The 20,374-nt window shown below is 40.9% G+C and overlaps 2 protein-coding genes across 3 annotated transcripts in view; one reads left to right on the forward strand and one right to left on the reverse strand.

Moving 5' to 3' along the window:
- Nucleotides 1–2,011: 2,011 nt before the first annotated feature.
- Nucleotides 2,012–2,877, reverse strand: LOC110103538 (UBP1-associated proteins 1A-like). The gene is given in 3 exon segments (XM_028692675.1): nt 2,012–2,493; nt 2,495–2,640; nt 2,691–2,877. Coding segments are annotated over 3 exon segments (630 nt in total). The 3' UTR covers nt 2,012–2,196.
- Nucleotides 2,878–5,118: 2,241 nt separating this feature from the next.
- Nucleotides 5,119–20,374, forward strand: part of LOC110103529 (cell division control protein 2 homolog A) — a 24,957-nt gene continuing 9,701 nt past the window's right edge. Inside the window, exons 1-3 of one of the 2 annotated variants that reach the window (XM_020832285.1) lie at nt 5,119–5,323; nt 5,687–5,740; nt 5,854–6,038. In XM_020832285.1, the coding sequence (XP_020687944.1) occupies nt 5,732–5,740; nt 5,854–6,038 (194 nt within the window). In that variant the 5' untranslated portion in view covers nt 5,119–5,323; nt 5,687–5,731. The remainder of the gene's footprint in view (nt 5,324–5,686; nt 5,741–5,853; nt 6,039–20,374) is intronic. The other variant, XM_020832286.1, reaches the window with a different exon arrangement.

Below are 20,374 nucleotides of genomic sequence, written 5' to 3' on the forward strand. Positions count from 1 at the left end.
TAAGGGAGATTCCCATTCTCTACCTCTTTATGACACAGGCACATGAATAATTAACTTCTTTCTTCAGCACACATGAAGAAATACCTGTACTACTCCCTTGCTTGACACAATCTTGGTGTCTCAGCTTAGCCTCTCATGATTAGGTTCAGATTAGTGTTTGTTTTCTTGACTCCCATAGAGTCACTTGCAGATTCAATGGAAGCTCACCTATAGGAGGTCTACCATACAATTAGAGGGAGAAAGTCCTCTCTTAATATTAGCTCTTATTATTTGTCTTCTGTGTAGCAGGAGGTCGTGTCCTACTGATTGAGAGATAAAGTCCTCTCCTCTTGAGATGGGTTCTCACTAATGTGACTTATCTAGAGGCACTTACATCTTCCATGGAAACTCATCTTGTTGGGGGTTCTACCCTCTCAACAAAGTAAGAAAGTTCTCTCATCCCGATATGAGCTCTCATCATGTTAGCCTTTCTTGGAACTCATTAGGGGTGTCAATATTTGACCCGACCCGAAACCCCACCCAGACCCGACCCAAAAAATTCCATATTTGAGTTAACCCGTTTTCCAGATAGGTCGGGTTCGAGTTTTGTTTTCCGAACTGTTTATAAAATATGGTCGAGTTCGAGTTGACCCGAAACTTGAAATCAACCCGGGTTGACTTGAAAATCTAGCCCGCACCACTCGCCTGATCGCCTTGCGCCCGCACTCCGAACTCCACAGTCCGCACCCAATCCCAGACCCACGCCGCACTAGCCACGCCTCGCGTCCAGACTCCCCACAACGCCATCCCTTGTTCGCCACTCACCTCGTGTCCTGCAATCCGCACCCAGATGGTCAGACCCACACAGCGCTCGGGCGCTTTCCTCGCGTCTGGACTCTACAGTCAGCACCCAAATGGCCAGAGTCGCAAGACCCGCACCATGCTCAGTCGCTCGCTTCGTATCCGGATTTTGCAGTCTGCGATTTCGTGCTCACCTTGCCCTTGCACAGTGCGATCTCACACCTAGACCCTGCCCGCACTGCTCCTTAGTCCACACTAAGCTCCGCAGTGAGCCTACCGCATTCATGTCCGGGTTCACGGGTTGTTAGGTCAACCTGGTAACCCAACAGGTGGGGTTCGGTTTTGAATTTCTGACCCTTTTATAAAACTGTGTCAGGTTCGGGTCAACCTGTTTAGACTCGGGTCGATTCTGAGTTCGACTGGAACCCGGTCCGAAAACTCATTTTGACTCCCCTAGAACTCACTTGGTAGGAGGTCCTACCCTGTTGGTTTAGGAAGAAAGCCCTCTCCTCTCAAGATGAACTTGCATTATTTTAACATGTTATGAAACTCACCCAATAGAACGTCATATCTTATTGGTAGAGGGAGAAAGTCCTCTCCTCCCGAGATGGGCTATTATCATTTTAGCCGACCATGGAGTTCACCCGATATGAGGTCTTACCCTATTAGTTAAGGGAGAAAGTCCTCTCCTTCATAGATGAATTCTCACATTTCATTTTCTTGACTTCCAAATAGTCATTCTAAAGTTCACTCCATAGGAGGTTCTAGCCTATTAGTTGAGGGAGAAAGGGAGAAAGTCTTCTCCTCCGAGTTGAATTTCATCTTTTATTTATTTTATACTCCAAAGAGTCATTTCACAGTTTAGCTACCAGGATGTCATACCCTACCAACTGAAGTAGGGGGTCCTATCCTCCATGGTTGAATTCTTATTTTTCATTTCTTAATTACCAAGGAATTATTTTTTGAGTCCACATAAAATAAGGTCCTACCTTATCGGTTGCCAAATGTAATTCATTTGTATTGACGAGGGAGCCACTCATGAAGTGGAGAAATTATTTTGTGCGAACACTGAACGGTTCGGAGATCAATCAAAATGCACCACATCACCCACTATACAGCGGTACTGAGCACTGATACCGAGCAAAAAAATGACGTGGAGCCGTTCGGTTGTTCTCCGGATGCCGTCCAACGTCTCCACAGAATAACTTTTCCAATTAAGTGAGACCAAAAAGATTGCAGGGCTGATATGATATGCAGTTGCTATCAATTCATGTCTCATCCATATAAGATCAAAATTGCAAAAATCAATCTATGAAGTCCTTATTTTGGTTAACATCCAACCTCTTCTCATCGTTGGCAAATGAAGGCTTGAAGCTATGAAGTTAGTAACAGTAGCTTTGGTCTTTCTAATTATTGTCACTCTTTGTGGTAAGGCTGATGAGAAACACCAGCAGCTCCCCCACTCAATGCAGGAGACAAGCCTGCTGCAGGATTAAGCAGCCCAACCCTAACTGTTGCTGAACCTGGGGCTTGCCCGGCTGCGGCAGGGGGACCAAAGCAAGCGAGCCGGCATTTGGTCACGCGGCCACCGATTATCTTCAGGGGATCGTTGAGGGCCCGCTTCGCCGCAGCCCGGGTGCGGAAGAGAACGAAACCATAGCCTTTACATCGCCCGGTGCGTTGGTTCATGATGACCCTGCAATCCTCGATCGATCTGACCGAAGGGAGAGGAGGCGGCGGCTAAGGTCTCGGAAGTGGCGTCCCAGTCAAGATCATGAACGAAGATTTCGCGGTGCTCGTGGTCGGTCTCGGCCTCATTCACTATACGGGAGAGGAGAGAGTGATTCTTGCGACGGCCTCCTTAAAGATTTCCGTCAATTGCTCCTTGCCGAAAGGCTCGAGTAGCTTACGGATGGATTCTTTGCTCGATAAATCCTCTTCTTCTTCGTCCTCGACTTCATTATTTTCCTCCTCATCCTCTTCTGATTCATCTTCGTCTTGACTTATTTCCTCCTCCTCGTCGGAGGGTTCGCTAGGGGGCTGCTGCTCCAACTTCACCTCGATAACATGGGGCGCGAGCTTTGTCTTCCTCGCCATTTTGCTAAAGGTTTTGTTTTAAAAGATGCTTATGTTTTCATTTTTTTAATTATTTTTTATTTTATTTTTTTTATTTTTTATTTCATATATATTTTTTAATTTCATATGAGATGTTAGAAGTCCTCAATTAGGGTTGTTCTCAAGTAATGATATAATTATTGATTAGATTAATGTAAGTTTTATTTTTAATAATTTTATTAATTTGAACATAAATTAATATATTTTTTAAAATATAACAATCCCATTTATGATGGTATCTTTGAACATTCTAAATGTTTAAGATTATATGTTCTTAGTTTATTCTCTTTGAACTTATTCCGTTATCTTTTTTCGAGTTGACTCTACCCCTTTTGATATTCCGAAAGGTTAGTAATTTTCACCATCAATAAAATATTTAAATACTTTGCATGGTTTTAATTAAGAGTTTTCTTAAGTCTTATCATTTTAGAATGTAATTAACGATAATGTTTGCTTGTGTTGGGAATTTGAACCTTAAAGATAGCACATTCTTTCTTTTATAGTGTTCTTTCCCTTCAAAATGGGAACCACATGTGTATAAGAAGTAATCAATACTCTTTTTTTTTTTCTCTTCTTAGAGGAATGATGAATGTAACTAGCAAAAGACTTTTGAAATGATTTGAGCAGAACTTATGGAGTTGAAAATCATAATATGAACTATTTCTTTGCAAAATAAAATAAGTTTTTATTCTCTCTCCTCTACAATAGCTTGAGCCATTTCATCAATACTTTTTACTAAAGCTACATCCAAAATCAAAATAAAAGGATTCTTATAACTTGGTTGATAAGTATATTGCTCGAGAGCTTGCAACTTCTAATTAAGGTTCTCTTGCTTTGGAATCACTATGGAATTTGTTTAATTAGGAGAATCAAATGAGTTGGGAGTGTACGAACGAGCACTTGTTATTCCTTCAGCGATATACATTGCTTCCATTGTAAGTACAAAAATTTATAATTCAATATATTTTTATGTAAAATAGCTGCTTTAGAAAACAATAAGAAAACTATTTCAAATGAAGTCTAAATCTTGATCTAAGTCATGGCTTATGGCACATCAATTTTATACTATTTAATACAAATTTAATAAAATTTTCAAAGTTTCTCTAATTGTCCATCTCTCTCTCTTTTTTTTTCTTTTTGGACTTAATAATAATTTTCAATATGATTATAGTGTCATCTACTCAGATTGATAACCAATATATGAAACTTTTTTTTGTCTCATATAAATAAATTGATATATATATATATATATATAGATTTTATTTTCATATAAATAAAAAATAATTATCAAATGCATTTTAGTTTTTTTAATGAAAATAAATTTAAAGAAAAATAATAAAATGAAGTGCCACACTTATTAAAGTAGTGAATAATATAATATTAATAATGAGTATTTTTTTTTTATAATGACTCATTATAACGCCGGCCATTGATAAACGCTAGACCAAGCGCGACCAGAAGCTTTCAACGTGGGACCCGCTTGTCTACCACGTCCTTGACTTTAGGTGGTCCCCGCCTCTAGCCTCGCAATCATGCGCCTTTTAACTGTAAAATCTCGAAAAGCTGGCATCAGCCGTGGCGGTGGTCCAGCCCCACTACCGTCTTCCATTCTTCCGTGTTTGGCCTCCACAGCCAATCCCCTCAAACTCCAGTCATAACCCCCTAGCCGAGCAGCTCGTGAGGGTCACGTGACAACTCCACCTAATCCGTTCCAGCCCGAAGGCCCCGAACCCATCACCAGGCTCGTGAGACGCATTTCCAGCCTCGCCAATTTCATCAGCCGTTCAGTACAAACAGCAAATCACTAACGCAACTGCAATCATAATTCGACACGTGTAAAATCAATCCGTTGAAAGTTCATGGAAATGAAATGCGCGAGCGAGTATTAAAGCCAGATTTACGTCAAATACTCTCTTGATCTCTTCCTCCTATGAACCTTCTGCCACACGGAAAAACCTAGAAATACCTGCGTGCCCTTGGATGTTCTTTGAAAGTTGTGTTTTGAATGATCTTTATTGGTGATCTGAATCATGAAGCTGATCCAAGGGCTGGATACTCGGTATGACTAATTTATAATACAATAGTGATGCATAAGAAAGATTGTATCCATGCCGCACCGGATTGGCAACTCGTATTTTGTCCCACGTGCGAATCTAACTCCACTGTTTAGTATTTGCGCAAATTACTCGCCATATTAAGGGAGAAAGAAAGTAGAGAGAGAGAGAGAGAGAGGGGGGATTATTAACAGGGACGACCCAGGTTGCAGAATATGAGCTCTATTTCGGGCTAGAGAGAGAGAGAGAGAAAGAGAGAGGGGGGGAGGCGGGGGGACCAAGATTGCGAAGGCGATAAAGCTCCTGCCGCATCTGTCGCGCTTCTCCTCGAGATAGGAGAGTGAGTTCATCTCGTGCTCCTTAGAACGAGTTGGGTCAGTGCAGGCCTCATATTCCGATGCCTAATTCTTGCATTTGTGGTTGTTAGCTAATGGATCTTTTCGGCACGAGTTTAGCAGGGCGTTACTGTAGAACATGGATTCGATTTTCAATTGGAAGAGATATTGTTTTTTATTTTATTCTCTTTCGATTCTCTGTATCTCCCGTTGTAGAAATTGAGGTGAAAAAAGGAAATAAATAGATCGGTGAAGAAGCGGCACTTGCCTTGTGAATGCCGGCAAATTTCTTATATTCTAGGGTTCTAGCATTGAATCCTTTGAGGGTTATGATTTTTTGGTTGCCCTACTGTTTGATTTGATTAGTGGACTTCTCATCTTTGTCGTGTTCTGTTTCTATAGGGGGAATCATTGTTGTTTGCGGTGAAGAGCTGCGGCGGTGGTTGAATGGACCAGGTGAGCATTAGGGGCATGGATGGTGTCTGTTTGTGTTTGCCCTTATTTTGGCATAATTTTGTATGATCTAGAATTAAATGTGATGGGGGTGGGGTGTTTTTTTACTATTACAGTATGAGAAGGTGGAGAAGATTGGAGAAGGAACATACGGAGTGGTATATAAAGCTCGGGACAAGCTCACTAATGAGACGATCGCTTTGAAGAAGATAAGGTTAGAACAGGAAGATGAGGGAGTTCCCAGTACGGCTATAAGAGAGATCTCCCTTTTAAAGGAAATGCAGCATGGGAACATAGTCAGGTCTCACTTCTAGATTATGCTGGTTGCTTTATTCAATTTGTTTGAAAGCTATTCTTGGGTTGTTTCTCTTATTGCCTCTGCATTGAAGGACGTATTGCTTTGAGCGATTCTGTATATGTCGTTTTAATGCATATCCGTTCTCTTCAGCATTTTTATGGAATTTGTCCATTGGTCATTGCTTCTTCTGACTTTCTATCTATATATTATGAATATGTAGATAACCCAAAAGTATTTATGATATAATATAATTCAATGCTCAAAAAAAAAAAAAAAAAAAAAAAAAAAAAAAGCAAACCTCCTTGATAACTAAAATTGAAGTAGAAGGTGTCATGCCTCTTAGAGTGAAGCATCAACAAGCTATATTTTATTTGAAGTGAATTGCCTTTACCTTGCAACATTTCATGCGAATATTCACCATGTACTCCATTGAGTTCCATGATAATGTTAATCTCAACAAATTTTTGTGAATCTTTGTTCTATTAAACACCTAATTATTGAGAGAAGATGATATTGGGGAGAGGCTGACAAGATGAGAGAAATTAATGATGAGAGAGAGAAGATGGGAGCACATGATGAAAGGTGTACTTGGGCGCACAAAGAGTGGTGTATCTAGCTAGGGTACTCGTAGACTAGTTATACAATATGAAGGGTTGCTTCTAAAAAACTATTTGCAGACTGATTATATATTATGTAGGACTTACTCGAAAAGACTTTTGCATAGCCTTCTTTATTGTCTTCTCTAGTAATCCCAATGCTCTCCTTTGCTAACATTATGTTGAACAAAGAGGAAATTAGAGTTCCAAGCTATTAGTATGCTAATCATGATTCAGTATATTCAGAAATTGATACTTGGAATATTCCTAATATGGATGAGGATCACATCCAATGACCAATTCTATGCATTAAACACAAGTTATGACACACGTAGGTTTTTTTAGTGATTGTGAATTCTTGCTTGCATCAAAACCAAGGGTTCTTGATATGAGTACGACATTTTCCTTACTCAAGATTCATGATATGGTTATAGGACATATATATCGCTCGGATGACTATGAGGTGATCTACCGTCTAGGTTTGCAAGCTTTGGGGGATTCCACAACATATCCTCTTGTTAGAATTTTATGAGTAAAACATACCCTCTTGTTTAGGGTAGTTTGAGGTAGGGAGAAGGGAATGTCGTGGAAGGAGGCAAAGTCGGACAGCCACTGAAGTGGCTGGAGGAGCGGCGCCAAAGGGGAGAAAGTTAACTTCACGTCAGCGAGCTCTTGTTCAAGCTTCTGATCAAAGTGTCGGAACTTCCGATCCTAACAGGAAGGGAATGTCGGAAGAGGGAGCGAAGTCGACCGGGCACGACGGAGCCGAAGAAGTCGGAAGAGGGAGTCGTAGAAGGTGAGAGCGGGTGAGAGCTTTCGCGGGAGAGGAAGAAAGCTCAGGAGCGTAGCGAGAGCGTGGAAGAGGCTGAAGGTCTCATTCCTTTGGCCATTTAACGACGCGAGGCCGTCATGCGTGAGGCGACGTCGACGTGCAAACGACGTGCGAACTGGCCGCGACGTGGGGGCGACGTGCTCTGGCAGGGAGTAGGTGAGTGATTTTTCTTTTTTTTTGTTTCTCTTTTATTTTTTTCACTCGGTACAGGTCAACAATGGAATCATCCTTAGTTTTGTCATCAGCCTCGTCTTCGACATAATCAATAACCAATCTGAATATGAAGCTATTCTATAGGTCTTCGCCTAACTATTGAGATTGGAGTAAAGAAGCTTGTCCTTCACATCGACTCTTATCTCTTGACCAAATCTTAAGAGTTTACCAAGTTCATTACTCCATCCTTGGCTGATACCTAGACAAGGTCTAGATGGGGATAGCTAATTCGATCACTTTGAGGTGAAGCATGCTCGCATGATTAAAAATCAACTAGCATATCTCTAATGGAATTATGACAATCCACATGTCACTTATATTTATTAGCTTACCTTGCTAACTATTGACAAGAATAAACCATACAAGTTGGCGAGCCCCCTTTTTGGCTTACTCTTATTAAAGAAATTACTTGATAAATTGATGCCTATTGGCCGGTTGAAATTTTACTTCATCAATTAGGCTTCAGGCATCCCATTACTTCTTGCCCTACGACATACACTTTTGCAAGAGTTTATTTGGTTCCTCCTTCCATTGTTTATCTTTGGCTGAAGATTTCCCAAAAGAAGTGCACATTGGTGAGTAAGAAAATTGCTCAGATGGACAAAAGCTTCTTAAGAAGGTTCTCATGAAAGGTTTTTCTTGTCTGACTCTAAAATGAGACATGATGGATTTCGCCAGCGGGTATCTCATTTGTCATGTTTACTCGATAATACCTCATCAACCTATTCATCAACTATAATAAATCATTAGCCCCCAGCCTTTTCGCATGCTAGGGTGGAATTCATTGGTTTGCTTCTTATATGGTGCAATAGATGATGCTTTTGTTGGTTCTTGTCAACTTCTTTACTTAGTGGGTTGAAGTGAAGGAATTCATGAAGGATGGTATTTATGGGGTCAGAAAATTCTGGTTAGAAATCTTCACCCACTTTAGCCCATCTTTTATGATTATCATCAATAATGGCACTCGATTCGGTAACAAGAAATTAGGAGATTTTACTGAAGATTAATGCGTCAATCTTAAGTTCTTTGTCATTAGTAATTCATAGACTAGTGGCTAGATTGAGGCTTCCAACAAAATAATTATTAGCCTCCTTAAGAGGAAGTTAAATGCTAAGAAATGTTGCTAGTCAAAGGACATGATATTTATTCTTTGGCTTACCGAAGAAGTCCATCCTCCACCACTAGGGAGGCCACCACACTTGCTTTTGGGTTTGAGATTATCACTCTAATTAAGGTCTATATTAAGTTGTTGACCTCTGTAATGAAGCAAAAAAAAAAGTATAGCCTAAATCATCACATACCTAAGCCCATGTTGCTACTATATGCTAGATAACACGTATTTCTACGTATTTGATCGACGACTAGCCTTAATCAAAAGTTCTATCTCGTTATCGGGAGGGGTAATTAACCATAGGAGCTTGCGCCTATATGAAACAAGAACTCAGATCATAAAGTCCTAGCAAAATGATGAAATCTCTGGGTAGTGTCTTATCTATAAACCCAATCTGCCTTCCTAAAATTTACCCCGGAACTTAATCTGTTAAAACTCCCCCAAAAGAAGGGGAGGCCAGAGCACGAATTTTTGGAGCCCATAGATTTCTGACGACTCCACTAAACATTAATAAGAGACACCGTTATTTACAAATATTATTTCATGATCTCTTTACTTGTAAATTTATCATTGCGCCTATAGTGGACTTCTTATATGTTCTTCAAGCTTTACTACATTCATTAAATTGTCATATTTAATTATGCATCTTTCGGTACTCCTGAGAATGGCTACATATATTCTGCAAGCTAGTCGACCTCAGTTGTAGAGAGATCACTATGTTCACAGCCTATTACTTCTTGGCAGTTTAATGTACTTGTTTGGTCTGTGGCCATCAATCATTGTCATCTTTGCTGTCATCATAATCGGCGCTATCGTCGACGTTTACATGTCTCACCATATAGATAACTTCAACGTTCATGGCATCATCCATGGATGTCTGGTTCATTGTTGAGTAAGAAGATATCCTCTACCTATGGGCTGCGGTCAAAGTTGATTTCTTCATTCGACGCGGTTGGTAAACAACGGGATTCCCTGGGAGATTCTCCAGGGTGTTGATTGTCGGGACGGGTGTCATCATGGACCTTCTTTTGAACCCACTTCTGACCTTGTTTGTTGGCGGGGGTTGATCTCCGGAAAGCTGCATCGGATGTCAAGCCCAGGTTGATTATCTTTTCGCTCATTTATTCTCTATCTTCTATGTGAGGCTTTGACCTCTAGATTTCCTTTCCTTTTCATTGAGACCTTTCACCGGCAGATCCCCGAACCCCTGGTTCAAGTGTCACGCTTCGATGTTCACCACACGGGACTTGTCTTCTTTCTCTCCTCTCTACCACGACAGGTTGTAATCTTTCCCTTGGTGGGGTCCTTATGATCTCAAACTCTCAATCGTCAATGGTCGTTAGAGTTTCTACTTGTTTAATCCCTTGTCCTTTACAGTCTTTAGGACTCGGTATACCCGGGCCGAAAGGGTCTCAGGCTCTTTCTTCTTCGGGGTATTGGGACTTCACGACGCTACTCCCAGAAGGATTTCTTTAGTTCACTTGTGGAGCTGTTTCTTTTCTCCCACCTTAAGTCGATAAACTTATTCCGGATGACAACATTGGCTTCTGGTTCTTGGACAAGTAAATTCGATGGGTGTACAGACACCAGGTTCTGTTGAGCTTGGAGCTCAACATTCATCTTTCTCCTCTGTTTTCTCGTCAGCTCTCCTCCAAGTGAGGAAGCTTCAGCATTACGCCACTCATACATGACAGGCTTGTTGGATGAGGCAGTTGTGTTGGCAGTCATCACAGAAATTCTTCTGCCGACGAAATCCTCTTGCGAGGATTCTCAACAGCATAAGTAGCCCGTGACGCTGGCAGATATGCATGATGAGGAGAGGTTTCAACAGAGCGGGGCCTCCTATTAGGCCCTTCAGATTCCATGTCGTACACAGGGACGACGACAGCCATTGTAGTAGCTGCAGGGAATTGTAGCACACCAGTCAACGTTAATCAGGCATCAAGCACAAATGCTTATGATATAATATGGATCTACAAAACACTTCCTTCACCGTCCAGTTGGGACGTGTTGCTAATATCTAGCTAGGAGATGATGTGATCAATATTGGCGACTTTCGAGGGAGTTTTAATGGATTAAGTTATGGGGCAAATTTTAGGAATGCATATTGGGTTTATATATAAGACACTACCCAGAGATTTCGCTCTCATTTTGCGAGGACTTTATGATATGAGTTCTGGTTTCCTATAGGCGCAAGCTCCTATAATTAATTACCCCTTTCGATAACAAGAGAACTTTCAATTACGGCTAGTTGTCAATCATATACGTAGAAATACATGTTATATGGCATATAGTAGTTGCATGGGTTAGGTATGTGATGATTTAGGCTATACTTTATATATAATATATATATATATATATATTGTTTGGCCTCATTCCAGAGGTCAACATAAATCTAATCAGAATGTGATGAATGCAACCCTTACCACAAATAATGCTTTGAAATGGAGTAACTAGAATGAGCGGGACATGCAAAATATTCTCAATCTTTTTGAAGAGAAAAGCCGAGGAGCACCCTAACATATCAAATGCTTAGAAGACCCTAGTCGACTGTTTTTTTCAATGCATGCTTTGTCTAAGGAATTTCTAGCTGGTGGCTTGGTACTCGAGAAGGTTGAAGTAGTTAGTTGAATGGAATGAAGTGGAAAGTTTGTCCCACATATCATAAAGAGAGCTTGCATTAACGTTTTCTCAATGAGATAGTGCCACAACTAATCAACTCCAGTTTATCAAGGTTTGTCTCATCAATATTTCTATAATAATCTAATTGAGACTTTCAAAATGATTTGGTTTGTTCAATCACTTCTTTTCATTCTCTTGGTCTTTTCTATAATCTACCTCTTAGCATCTAGGTGAGTTAGGGTGATGCTAAATGCGTCTGTCTTCAAATGGCATCCCGCTCTTCTAGTTGTGGTCTAAGCAGGGCAAGCTGAGGATACATCAATTCCTCAAAGTCCTATGTTAGATTATTGAGATATGTCTCAGCCTCAACAACCAAGGCCTGCATGATGACTAGATATTTCACATGGATCACTCCCAATGTGACCACCAACATATTTTAGCTAAGATGCTAACTCTGTTGAGATGACAATGTCAAGATTGCCTAAAGCCTTGATAGTTAGGGACCCTCTCCTTAAAATTTCCACAAGGGTTAGATTATTCAATACTCATCCTAGATTTACATGTATATTTATCTAGCCTCAATTATTTTAGTTGGACATGCCATATCGTGTTCGAGCAATATTTGAGTTGGCTTAAGAAGGTTCCTGGTTTGAATCCTTGCAGAGCATTCACTCAATCATATATGCTTCAAATTTGAAAGAAAATAAAATTAAAGATAAAGGCGATAATAAAGATAAATATCATTGTTATGACTTCAAAATCTCTTTTACAAAAAAAATTCATGTAGGTTGATCGAAAGGACATGCTTAGCTAGCCCAAAAATTAAGAATGTAAAAACAATCTCCTTAACACAAGATAATTTAGTTTCTAGCCCTAAAATTTAGTACAATTGCTATAGAATTGTTCTTGTACAAAGCTCTTTTTGGAACAACGGGGAAGTTGATGTAGATAATTAATAAAGTCATTTTTTTGCCAGATGACATTGATGTAACCTAACAATGAGCTGCTAACCATGTGAACTTGGCAGTCAATTATCAAAGAACTCCGATTTAGTTAGATGTGATCTTGAATCTAAGGTGACTCCTCAAATCTTGATGTAACCTAAGGCGGGCTAGAGGGACTGGACATGTAGAAGAACAAGTCGGTCATAAGAAGTAGAATGCGGTGAATACTATAAGCCACCATTTCTTCCAGCATATCCCACTTAAATAAGAATGAAGCCTACCCCTACAAAAGCTTCAAACATAGAATTTTGCGAAGGCAAGAAGAATGTTGCCAGAGTTAAAGAAGAGGCAAGGAATCAACTGTTGGAGAAGAACATGAATTCACTAGGGATGATGATAGAGAGGAAGAAACCATTAGGAGAAAATAATAATGTTGAAAAAAATAGAAGTGAAGAGATTAAGAGGTAAAGGAATAGTAACAGGTAGATGTTGTAGAAAGGGGTAGAAATAGTGTGAAGACTTTGGTCTCAAGCATTGGTGCAACAAGAATATCACTCAACACTATAGGTAATTGAGTCTGCTCTCGAATCGGCTATGTGCAAAGAGAGATAGCATGTTTCTCTTTAATCCTTATAGGCAAGTTGTTCTGCACCAATATTTCCCTTCTTATGATATGAAGAAATTGACCCTTTAGGCTATGAAGACACCAAATGGGATAAATCCCCTAAAATCACTTTTCAAAGTGCCTCGTCCTTTGAAGTTGAAGGCCTATGATGGTACACACCACTGACCAAAGGAATGTTTCTTCAGAGTAGCAAAGGCAAAACCCTCGATGATCTCCTAAGCATGAACATGCAATATAGACCAAATTATATGAGTTGAGAGAGGCTACTTGCTACCTATAATTTATGGGGTAAAAAGTAGCCTACTATTTCATCCATCACATCAAAAGAGTGAATTCATCAAAAATGAAGAAAAGATGAAAGAACATAAAGAAAAATGAGTCACCTGAATGACTATCTAGAAGGCTTATCAAAGGAACCCAAAAGATGTGTTGTCATATCAACTTTTATGTCATGTGTGCAACTATTAGACGTCATATGAGGGAGGTGAATTTCCATATAAAATTAAAAAAAAAAAGTGTGAACAACTCAACGAGCTCAAGGAAAACCTTGAGAGGAACTTCCTTTATGGAAGGCTGATGAGATTTATCAAGTGGTTATAGGAAAATGATCCAAAACAACCAAACCGATTCACAATCATCCACTCTATATTGGAAACTGACTCTCTTAGGGGAAGCACATTTGTGCGCCTCACATTCCTAGCTAATTCTCCTTCATTCTTGTAACACTGACACCATTAGGTAGGATATTTTAGCTGATTGGACTTTCGAATTGCTTCCCTTTTGAGCCAGGTTAACCATCAACATTCTATGCTTGATTGAAATTCGAAGCCGCCTTGACCTACTTGGCGGACTCGTTTTTCCCTCATAAGCAAGTCGGTTGCCTTCAACATTCCCTTTCGATTGTGCTTTGGTCAACTAACTATGAGGATAATTGAATATTGGTTTTCATTTTTGATCTTTTTGTTCATAGTATGTTGTGGTTGCAAAAGCATTGCTAGGATGGGATGAGGCAACATTGATTCTTTTAATGTTCCTTACTGAGTTGATGGGACAAAACTCTATTTTAGCTATTGTTATCCCTCTTGGTTTCCCTGGTGTTTAAGTGAGAGCCTGTTATAGTGACTAGGTGTTCCTCACAACTCCACCACATCATGTTTGCCACAACATGGCTATGGTGTCTGCTTTATTGATGGAACCAATCCAATTTACTTCGTCAACCCTATGCCTTCTGGTAGGAATAAATTAATCAATAGGATGAGTTAGCTAGTTTGGTTTGGCTCAAATCATTACTTGCGACATTCACCACTATTAAAAATGAAGATAGAGAAGAAATATAAATGGAATAGAGAAAAAATAAATTGTATTTCACAGCTAAAGAGTTTTTTTTTCCTTACACATGATAGGCTTCACAATTTGATTAGCTAGACATGCTCGATTGGCTTTGAAACAAAAAAGTTACAAACAAATGCATACATCTAAAATTGTTGGCCTTTTACGTCTCTGACAACACTTCCAAATCTTTTTCCTCTTTCGTGAAAGAATTGTAGGTGATGGGTTAGAGTATCTCTGGGAAGATTAGCCAAACTCCTCAAATGATTCCTCAAGAGATTGAAGCCAATTTGACCAAGGCAAACACCATCTTTATACAAGCTTGGGTTGTCCTTATACCAAGTTATGATCTTCTCCTCTAACAACTCTAGTTAAACTACCATTTGCCTTTTCAATTTAGTATTCATGACCTTAGTTATTGCCCTTCCTTCTATTTCTAAAGCTCCTACAAGAAGTCGCCAATTTAGGTGGACCAAAACCTTCAGCTTTACTTCCACCATGTAGCAATCTATGTCAAACTTCTTGATCAACTTTGTGGATTTGGCAGCAATAGTTTTCTCTAGCCTCATCTTTTACTTCCCTCATCTTTTACTTCCCTGGTTTAGTGCTTTGCAATGTGGAGGTGAGATCCCTCTGCTGGCAAGTTATTCATGGTCCCCATCAACTAATTTTGGGCAAACCTCGACATATTAAGTCCTTGAATAGTATTCAGCTATTCCATTTGAGCATCAACGGGTTACTTCATCAAGCACCATCCTAAAATGACTATCATTGTCATTTATGAATTAGATGTAGATGAGTGTGACCCCTTCTTATATTGTTCTCCCATGAGAGGGCAAGCACGTCTTGCTCACAAAACATAACACTTATAGTTGGAGCCTCAGTCATGTGTAGAGCATCTGCCTGCTAAGAAATATCTGGCCACAAAGTTGGTTCTTCCAACTGGGAAATAACCTGACTCATTTTCACACCATCCTGCCCGGTCACCACAACCGATAATGCTTTCTGCAACACTAAATCTGTAACTCCTACTAGTCCACTTATTCAACAACCACTTGGTCGAACTCCACACTCGAGCCTATGAGTTTTACGCTTCCACAAAAACCCCTAGGAGAATTCCAATCGATCCCTTCTACTAGTAGGCTCCTGGTCACTGAAGGTGATCTTGGTGTGAGGTCTTTTTGCTCTCTTCTCATTTAATCCTCCGTTTCAACTTCATCATTGTCTTCCTCTTCCTATGCCTTATCTTTTTCTCGACGATAAGGCTTTCTAAAACCTTCATCCTCGCCCTCGTCAAATTTGACAACCTTGTGGGTGCCATGTTACCCTTGTTTTCTATGATGGTCAAGCAACCTAACTCACGGAACTCCAATCTCTAATGATGGGTGGATTAGGTTGGTCAATACCAAGACCCCTTTTTTTCCACCCTAACTATTTAACATCATTCTGACATCAACAAAAATAATTGTAATGTTGATCTTCGATACTTTGAGATTGTTGATATGGTCGTAATGGCCAACCACCTTTGTGTTAGGCCGGCCCAAGCTGATCCTGGACCGGTTCTTTGCTACAGGAGGTGGGCCCCTAAAGGGGGGCGGAACAGTGGTGGAGCCCAAGCATTGATGGGAGCATGGGTTTAGGGGAGAAAATTCAAATGTGGGGTTGTTTAGGGATTAAGTATTAAGTAATTGTATTTTTGCTTTTAAGTATTTTCCTTTTGGCTAGGGTTAGGATTATCTTGAATTTGGGCTGAAATTTGAGATCTCTTGTGTTTACTTTTGGGGCTCTAATCTTAGGCTAGGGATTTTAAGAGTCGAATCTTCCTCTTGAATTGAAGATTCATTGTATCAGGTTGTTTCTTTTCAATTATTAGTGAATTTCAAGTGTTTTTTTTGGATTTTCCTACAGTTTTCATCAAAATTTGCTCAAACGTGTTGTTTTTCTCTAATTTTTTGCAAGTTTTCCCTGTTTTGGTGACGGTTTTCTATCGAATTGGTATCAGAGCATGTCGAGGAAGGAGATTCAATGGCTGAAAGGAAAGTGAAAGTTTTGGAGGGAGAATTTGGGCAACTCAAATCGGATTTTGAAGAGAAGATTTCTGATTTTCAAAATCAGATTGCATCCGTCAATGAAAGGATGGAAGGATATTTCACCGTGGTAAGAGACATGTAGAAGCAATTGCTTGAAGCCAAACCAAATCCAATGACATCGGAAGCGAAGGAAACCATCGGCGTTCATGGGAGAGGTGGAAACCCTCATCCGTTTAAGGGAAGGGAAAATTCGAAAGTGGAAATTCTGGAGGGAGAAGATGGGATGCCTCCGCTAGAGTCGCTTTATAGGAAGAAGAGAAGCATGGGGTACAAACGAAGAGGTGCTGATTTTGCAAGGGGAAGGGAGGATTACGATCGATGGGGTGTTGATTTTTAGAGGAGGGGAATTTGAAGAAGGTTTTGGGTATGAGCGCCAAAGGGAAGAGCGTGACAATTGGGGAGCACCTCATCTTCAAGGAACATGGGGCTACGGAGGATTCAAGGGAAACGAGGGTGACCCAAGAGTAAGGTAGTTGAAGATGCCCATCTTTGAGGGAGAGAATGCACATGGGTGGATATACAAGGTAGAGCAGGACTTTGCGGTCAATGGACTTACAAAGGAGGAGAATTTGACAGCTGCTGGATTGTGCTTAGAAGGGAAAGGGCTGGCCTAGTATCAGTGGAGGGACATGAGGCGACCCATCCGGAGTTGGAGAGAGTTTAAGGACTGCTTACTAGAATGTTTTCGAACCAGTAGGGAGGGGGCTTCTATGAGCAGTTTTTCGCCCTGACGTAACAGGGGACCGTGGCAGAGTATCGTGATCGGTTTGAGTGCCTAGCTAGCAGGCTAGATCGACTTTTTGAGACCATGTTAGGGGGGAACTTCATGGAGGGGCTTAAACCAGAGATCAGAGCAGCTATTAGAGTGATGAGGCCACATGACTTGGGGGAAGCCATCGAGTTGGCACAGTTGGTCGAGGACCAAAAGCATCTGGAGAGGGGGGCTAGAGGCAGTAGCTCGGGGGAATCATACATGATGAATACCACTTTTCTAGCTCCCAAAGAAGCTGCACCGGGAGGTTTGTATGAAGTACCAAAGGAGAAGTCTGGAGGAGAGGGATTTGGGGGAAATTTCAAGAAGCTTACGGAGGAGTTGTAGGAGAAGCGGGCAAGAGCGTTGTGCTTCATATGTGACTAGAAGTACATGCCAGGGCATATGTGTAATTGTGTAAATACCAAACTCTTTAGGTTCTCGCCATCTTTGATGACGAGGAAACTGAAGAGGGATGAGAGAGCGGGCAAGTGGTGGAGGAATAGGAGAATTTGCATTTGGATGTGGCGGAAGTCTCTCTAAACTCAGTGGTGGTATTCACCCCGAATCACACCATCAAAGTGAAGGGAGAAATAGCTGATAGAGAGGTGGTGGTGTTGATCGACAATGGGGCAACCCATAATTTCATCTCCAATTAGATTGTTGATCTGTTATGAGTGAATTAGTGGATGTTGGGGGCTACGGGGTGATGATGGGTCCTAGAAAGGTGGAGATTGCTAGAGGAGTTTGTAAGGGAGTAATGTTGACTATTTAGGGGATCTAGGTGAGGGAGGACTTTCTCCCATTGGAGTTGAGAAGCACTGATGTCATCCTGAGGATGAAGTGGCTACAGACCTAGGGGGATACCAAGGTCAATTGGGGAGCACTGCGGATGGAGCTGGTGGTAGGGGGAAGGAGGATGGTGATTCAGGGCGACGCCGGGCTGTCCAAGGTTGAGTATCTCTCAATTGCTTATCCTTCCACTCATTAACCAAGCTTTTCTGTTGAGCTTGACCTTGCTTTGTAACATCATACATTTAGTAGTGAGGAAAACAAACCCCATCTTTTCACCATTGTCAAAATTGATCAAAAAGCATATCCATGGCCTTTTGGCATTTTAGCTGGTGAATAAATTGATGACAACGTGAAGAATGTAACGTGAATTTGATCTCAATTGTGCTGACACTTAGATGATAAGTGTTGAAAAAGGAGATCAACTCCCCCTTAATAGTATCTCCAACCCATATTGAAACTTATGAGTGAAGCTTCGAGGGTCTCATTTGGGATAATTTTTGTACCTTTCCCTCTTCTAGAAGATGAAACTGTAGGCTAATAAGGAATATGTGCATCGTTGCTTTCTTCTTCAACTTCTTGATTGTTAACTCAAAGGGTATGAGGATAGTCTATTTGTAGATCTCTGCAAATGAGATTGAGTCATCATCAACTGTTTTAGCATTGCTAGTTCTCTTCTCATAAAATATCAAAGAGCTTTCTTTGGAGCACAAAAGAAAGGGGATTAAGGAGCAGGGGAAAAAGCATAAAAACTTTTTGATGGGTTTGATATTAGTATAGAGCCAAATACGTAGAATAAAGCACGTTCAGATCAAATTTAAATTCTTATTGAGCCGGTGACATGAGTCTGATAGGAAATACTTGAGTTCGCAAGTAATCCTATCGATCTACTTGAGCTCGCAAGAAAACCTAACCAAAACCAGTAAAAACAGCGAAACAAATGTAGAAACGTCGTAGAAAAGTGAGCACACGATAGCAATGTCTTTATAGAAAGTAAAAGGAACAAACACCAAGCAAGATACAAGAGATCCTCAATTCGAGAGGAGGATCGTCTCTCCCAAATCTCTAGACAAGAGAGTCTAGAGCCCAAGCATCAAGAACCCTAATTTCCCAATCAATCAAAACATAAAACTCCCTAATTCCCTCATGCACTTTAATACCCAAACTTTCCTAATCCAATTTCCCTCCTAAAAGCCAAGCCTCCCCCCTTTATTCCCTTTGAAATTCAATTAGATGGGGTGGGCCCCTTCTGTTTGGCGGAACGCATGGGAGAAGGTGGACTTGTTCCACCTCCTGTAGATGTATTGAGCCGTCCAACGGGCCGGCTAGGCCGGCTCTACTTGAACCAGCATAACAGAGTCTATGTTAGAAGATTCAAATATGCACTTTATGGGTTAATTCATGCTAAATGAGAACGAGCAAACTTGAGAATGATCAAAAGAAATATTAATCTGTTGAAATCCAGCTGTCGAAATCCAGCCGTTCCCAGTGCAAAGGATCCGACGGAAACAATGATCAATCCGTGGGATACTCTCATGGATCACGCCATAATGAGGGGACGAATTTAGGAAAGATTTTATGTATTATTTATGTATTAATTCTGCAATTTATTATTTCCTCATTAGGATATCTTGTATAGATCTATAAATAGGGAAGATTGTAATGAATAATTTCAAGCTTTTCCCTCTCAAATTCCCATTTTTAACATGGTATCAGAGCCAACGGCCTTAATTGCCGTTGAAGAACAACGATCCTAGATCGTCGGATGAGAAAGAGAAAAGTAGAAGCTCGCATCCGAACTTGATCGCTGCAGACTCGGACGGAAGGAGCGACTCGATCGGAACTTCTGATTGGAACTTCCGATCGGAGAGGAAGGCCGAAGGAGCCTAGTCGAACAGCCACACAGGAGCCGAAGAAGAGTCTCCCGATCCAACAGAAAGGGAAAGACCGCTCGATCGCCCTGCGTGCGATTTCGACTGATCCACGCGCGCGACTTGGGAAGTCGACCGCTCGATCTTTCCTAGTCCCGATCGACGAAGGCGTTCCGATATGACTGGAAGAGAAGCCTTGCCTAGTCCCGATCGTCGAAGGCGTCCCGATCCGACCGGAAGAGAAGCCTCCTGCGTGCAAGCGGCTCCCTGCATGCGAAAGGAGCGATCGGCTTCTTCTCTGGAGCCCGACTCCTTACCTAGTCCTGATCTGAGCTTTTAAAGAGCTCGACTGGTTTGGTAAAAAAAAAAAAGGAAAAGTTTTTTTTTTGGGAAGCCTTCATTGCTAACCACAGACACACAGATAGTCTTGATTACTATCATAATGTCAGAAATTAATTCCTCCGACAGTATTGAACAAACTGAGGAGACGATGGTGCACCAAGGACGAGGTGACCTTCAAAGCATTCAACCTTCCTATCGTCTAAATGGGAAGAACTATCTGA

This window comes from Dendrobium catenatum, unplaced genomic scaffold (genome assembly GCF_001605985.2).
Source record: "Dendrobium catenatum unplaced genomic scaffold, ASM160598v2 original_scaffold_254917, whole genome shotgun sequence".
Lineage (NCBI taxonomy): Eukaryota > Viridiplantae > Streptophyta > Magnoliopsida > Asparagales > Orchidaceae > Dendrobium > Dendrobium catenatum.